This window comes from Sinocyclocheilus rhinocerous, unplaced genomic scaffold, assembly GCF_001515625.1.
Source record: "Sinocyclocheilus rhinocerous isolate Xijiao unplaced genomic scaffold, SAMN03320098_v1.1 scaffold480, whole genome shotgun sequence".
Classification (NCBI taxonomy): Eukaryota; Metazoa; Chordata; class Actinopteri; order Cypriniformes; family Cyprinidae; genus Sinocyclocheilus; species Sinocyclocheilus rhinocerous.
In genome coordinates, this window is record NW_015655401.1 from 826,432 (window position 1) to 832,431 (window position 6,000).

Below are 6,000 nucleotides of genomic sequence, written 5' to 3' on the forward strand. Positions count from 1 at the left end.
ACTAAAGTAACCATTAACGCAGGGTGTGTGTGTTTTAATAAGCTAGGAATCATGGCCTAACACAAGCTATCATCTTAGCTTGTGGGCAGATTTCTGCATTTTTCCCAACGTATGGGTATATGACAGTGATTAGAGGCCAGGCCAGAGACCATCCATTAAAAATATGGATGCTGAAGGTTGCTACTGATCATGTCTTAATAACCATGAGCATTCATGCCAGAGATTTTGCTCTCACAGAGTGAGTTCTTCGCTGCGTGAGAGGCTTGTGGTCTTTTAAAGCCCACCAGATTTCTCTGGAAGGTCCAGGTTTGGCCTCAAGACTGGCATTCAGTGCGAAAACCAAGAACTCCCCACATGCAAGCAGCTCTCCAATTTACATATTTCACATATCACATATCTTTTGCAATGTTTGCTGTTATCCTTCGCTGTTGAGGTTCTTACAATGTTGATGTTGTCTGCTGATTAGATCACTTATTACTGATTAGATTAGTTATTTCTACTTAGGACCTCCCTTGATTTAATTGAACATAGTAAGACAAGATGATGTCTGTTGCATTCAAATGCACTACATTATAAACTGCAATTTGTTAGCCAACAAATAGTAAATGTGCACTTTTCCATGTTAAGTGGTTTTAAGTGGCTTCAATGCATTAAATACTTACTATGGTTTGTTCTAGTCTCACTTATGAGATGTTTTTCAAGAGAACCAGTTTTTCTTTTCAGCATTTGTTTTACAAAAAATACAGTATGAGCATTTAATGCATCATGGATGCATTAAAGCAAATGTTTGTTCATGTTTAATTTGACGAATATATGAACCTCTAACAGAGAGAGTCACAGTCAAAGACCATGTTTTTTTCCTTAAAATAAAATCAGGATGTCCTGGATCTATTCCAGTGCAACCATTTTTAACCCAAATAAGTTATCCAAAGGAAACCAGTCAAATGTATAGTGAATGATAACAAAATAAATCAAGCCTACACCTAATAATACTGCTAAAAGGGCCTTTATTTTTGTAAGTGTTCAGTCACATAGATGAGCATAGCACCTATTTGGTTGGTTGAAGGCTTTTTTGTAATTGTAACACTGCAATCTTTGGAACTGGTTTAGAGTGTCTTTCTATGTAACATTTGTACCTTGCATACAAAAAGGTATCAGTTAACCTACACACTGTTTTTATTATGAATACCTTGCTCCTCATAAAGTAGGCCTGTATTCAGTGTTGTCTCCATAATCATAAAAAGCGCTTGCTTATTTTTTCAAATTTCATGTGAGTATGGTTGAGGATCTATGGCAATAGTTCAGTCAATTAATCTCATCAGCAATGAAGCACATTCTTCAGAGACAATGAACAATAAACAATGCATGTGTTGTAACCAGACGTTGCATTCAAGGTTAGTGTCTGAGCAGATTCCACTTTGGTTCACTGATTTCACTGATCATTAAAAAAAAACTGGCCTGAAATGACTTAAGTGATATCACTGGGAGACTATTTAGTGCAAAACAGGTTTGTTTACAGAGCAAAACACATTTTTTGCTCAGCATGTGGAAGCTCCATCAGTCAGGCCATTTATGGTCAAATAAAAGCTTACGTGAACTCGGGTTGTGTTTTCACTCTCATCAAGACTGTAAACATGCCTCATATGTGACCTGATGCTCTCAAGTGCCATTGAAACAAATAGGAGTGTTTAGGAAACTTTCACACCAGGGCTTGTTGTTTTAGGTTTACCGTTATCCAAAAAACAGAAATACATTTGTCCTGCTGGTTATTGGCTGTGTCGATTCAAAATAAATCAGAAACAAAGAGGAATCAGCACAACTAATCAAATTGCAAATATGAAGAAACGTGAGGCTTAGGTTTACTGTTGTGTCTTTCCTAATTTGGAATCAACTTTTCAGATATTATAAAACAAAAGGCTTTCTCATGTAGCATTCCAAAGAAATTCCTCATCACCAAAAAAAAAGTTGTTTTGGCTTCTAGTTTTCTAGTAACTTTGATTATCTTTATATAATATAGATTTTTTTTTTTATGTGATGAAATTTAGCTGGGACTGTGTTTATTTGGGCACAGTTTTTCTGCAATGTGAGTTGTAAAAAGCTTCAACTTTCATTTTTTTCTTGTCCCTGCCATTGGGGAGTATCTGTGGGAGGCATCTGGTTTGTTATTCTAAGTTTGTGATGGACAGAAAAAGAATGCCTGGCATTTATCATAAGATTTGGTGAACCCTGTCGCATTCACTTCTTTTGAACATTACAGTCATTTGTTATTTGTGCACGCTTGACAGATAAAATAAAGTGTTGACTAACCATACTGTGTTTTGTGTATTGTGAGCATTATATACAGATGTGTAAGTATGCTAAATAGAAGTAGTTCTGATGTTTGCATACAGTATCTCTTTCTATGTCTTTTGATTTTTAAGACTAATATGTTGTTTCTTTATTAGTGTTGGGTGTCCTCATGTGTCCTGGGGTGTTCTTTGTGATTTTAGGGAAAGGCAGTTCCAGTATTTCCTCCGACCTGAGTTCAAGTACAGATCAGACATCAACCAAAGCTCCAAAGAATGCAGCTACCAGTGAAGGTAGGCATATGGTCTTCATTAACCATCACTAGCTAGCCTTTCGTTTTTTCATGTTTTGCTCCTTTTGACTTGTTGATTATTTTGGTGGAACTTTTTTTTGTGAGGCTATAAAAACTTTAAAATAAACTGCCCATCACAAACGCTATGGGAGAACTTGTTTTTATTATTATTATTATTATTATTATTATCTAGTCTCCATATCTGATCCAAATCCATAGTGGTGTTTAGAGTTTGCCTTGGGGGGAAGAATCTGGGTGTGTTTGGATGAATTGTGTGAATGTGGAAGAAAATAAAATGACAAATTCTGGGGAACTTGAGGCTGGCTTTTGAGGCCTTTTCTTGAAAGGCTTTCTTTGTTTATTTATTCTGGTTGGGTTTTATTAGAGCACAGTCGTTGGTATGATTTTGCTCTAATAAATCATACCCAGAATGAACAACCGATGATTCCAAACAAACACTTAAAGACCCTATAAAGTATGTTTTGCGGCTTTCAGTCCAAGCCTGTTAGCTTTGAGGTCATATATACACTACCGTTTCGAAGTTTAGGGTCAGTAAGTTTAAAAAAAATACTTTTAATGATAAAAGATGCATTAAATTGATCAAAAACTTTATTTTACAAAAATGTCTATTTCAAGTAAATGCTGTTCTATTGAACTTTCTCTTCATCAAAGAATACTGAAAAAAAATGTATCTCAGTTTCCACAAAAACATTAAGCAGCACAACTGCTGAATATTAAAGGGGTCATATGATGCTTTTTTAAAGATCATTATTTTGTGTATTTGGTGTAACAGAATATGTTGACATGCTTTAATGTTCAAAAAACACATTATTTTTCAAATACTGTACATTATTGTAGGTCCTATATGCCCCGCCTCTCTCAAACGCTTCGTTTTCTACAAAGTCCCTCCTTCAGACAAGTGCAGTCTGCTCTGATTGGCCAGCTGACACAGTGCATTATGATTGGCCAAACACCACAAGCACGCGTCGGAAATGTAACGCCCCTTACCATAATCGCGAGCTTCATCTTTCAAAATAAATGTAAAGACAGAGCAATGTCTTTACTCTGGGGAACAGAGTCGCGTGACAGACACAGTAATGAGTGACACTGAAGACTGCAGTAATGGCTGCTAAAAATTCAGCTTTTCCATCACAGGAATAAATTACAGTTTAAAATATATTAAAGTAGAAAACATAAAATTTTAATAATATTTCACAATAATTTTCTAGTGAAAAATGCAGCCTTGATGAGCATACGAGACTAATTTCAAAATCATTAAAAGTCTTACAAATCCAAACTTTTAAACATTATAGTGTAAGCTAGAGTACTTTTTAAATTTGAACAAATGAACCATTATCAGATATAAACCTTTAAAATTTGCAGTCTCTCACATCTAAGAAAATGGACCAGAATTATTGATGACTCATTCTGCACTACAAACTGTATTGTCTAATCAGATGCTCTCTACAATGAGAATATCCCTCACCTAATGCCTCCTCCAAACTAGCAAGTAGCAAATCTACTTCATAAACAATAGCCACAAATAGAAGTTTCCTGCTCAAAACTTCCTGTTTCAATAGGAAAAACAATATATCAACATGGGAAAGATTTCATTGGGTCTATAAATCAGAATGTAAATAAAAGAATGTGAGAAAGAACAGGCAGTAATCTGCAGTTCTCAGTGGTTGTGGCTGTAAAATGTGCTGTACATGGACTTGGATGGGAACATGAAGTAGACATGAAGGGGGTGGATAGCGTGTGCAGTGTGGAAGGTTGTTCTCCAGTGAGGGCATCCTCAGAGCCAACCTGCGGTGTGTGTGTGTGTGTGTGGTTGCGGCCTGCAGTATATCCAGCCCTCAGCGAGAGCAGATCTCGTCTCTCCTCAGCCTGTCCACAGTAATGTCAGAGCGGTTCTTCCAATGACTGCCTCTGCGGCTTTGATTTACACCAGCTCCGCCTTAAACATTGCAGATGGGACGACGCTGTAGCCACTGCTCTGTATAGACCAAGCCATTGTCTCTCTCTTTGCTTACAGTTTGGTCTTGCGACCAACAGAGGTGTTAAAGGGATAGTTCACCCAAAAATGTAAATGCTGTCATCATTCTGTTACTTATATATGACTTTCTCTCTTCTGCAGAAAATAAAAGATATTCTGAAGAATGTTTTCACTGGTTTATCTGTATAATGAAAGTCAGTGGGGTCCAAAACAACTTTGTACTCCAATTATAGACATTTTTCAAATGGTCTTCTTTTGTGTTCTGCAGAAGAAAGTCATACAGGTTTGGAACCACATAAGGGTGAGAAAACGAGGACAGATATATCTTACAGGTTTGTAAGCCTAGTTAATGTTACTTAAACAACTGGCTGAGCCAGAACTTGACATATTGGACCGCTCAAACAAATGGGGCAATATTAACCTTGGAAATATTTTAACATCAGAAAAATTACACACTTCACCTTTCAATGTAATATAACGCGTGACATATTTACAGCTTATAGGAAAATTTAGAGTAAAATGACAGAACCAAATTAGCAAGCTTGAAACTAAACCCCCCATAAATTGTGGGTGGTCATTTAGTCTCCACATGTTTGCATTTTACAAGGGTAGTTTATGAAATGTATTGTGGACAAACTTGGGAGTCCTTTTTTTAGATTAGCACTGAGTGCTAGCGAGGCGTTTTTGAGTTATTTCATTTTAATGTGTATGTGTGGCTCCTCATTGTTTGCCACTCCTGGGATGGAAAATCGCAGCCACTCATTTGCTCCATAGTGAGTCATCTAGCCTTACGGTGTATCAAACCAAACACTAAACTTGCCACTGTTAGTAGTAAGTCATGGGGCCGTTTGACTGAGGAGAAGTGGGCAGAGCAGCTTCAGAGCTGTCAGATAGTATTGTTCTGAGAGAGGGCCCTTTCCTAACCAGCACTTCCTCACTGATAACCTCACAGGAGTTTGAGCCCTGTTGCTTGTGCTGTGGTGTGCTTTTATTGCGGAGTAAAAGCATATGTCAGCTTGAAATTGTCAATGCTTTGTAGTTTCGTTTAAGAAAAAACATTGCAGTCTTTTGAAGTTATTTATATGGTATATTTGGCATCAGCACCCCTGACAGTGGTCTTGAGCTGCTGTTAATGCCCCCTGCTTTGATCCCCTGAACATTCCGAGTGTGATTAAATGTGTTACAGTGAGCAGTTCAGTTTTACACTTTCAAAGATCAGTTACTTTAACTGGAATGTAGCACTTCAACCAATGTAGCACCTCATACCAATCTGAGCACAAGGAACTTTTAAACTTCATCATGGGTTGCATAATGCTATTAGGTATTATTATTAGGTTGCATAATAATAGTCATTAATAACAACAACAATAATAACAACAACAAGATTATTATTATGATTACTATTATTGAATAATACATATATATA

General features: G+C 36.8%; 1 protein-coding gene across 1 annotated transcript in view; it reads left to right on the forward strand.

The window, feature by feature from the left end:
- fbxl7 (F-box and leucine-rich repeat protein 7) overlaps window positions 1–6,000 on the forward strand; it is a 38,362-nt gene that overhangs the window by 1,008 nt on the left and 31,354 nt on the right. Inside the window, exon 2 of the mRNA XM_016525162.1 lies at window positions 2,490–2,579. Within this exon, the coding sequence (XP_016380648.1) occupies window positions 2,490–2,579 (90 nt within the window). The remainder of the gene's footprint in view (window positions 1–2,489; window positions 2,580–6,000) is intronic.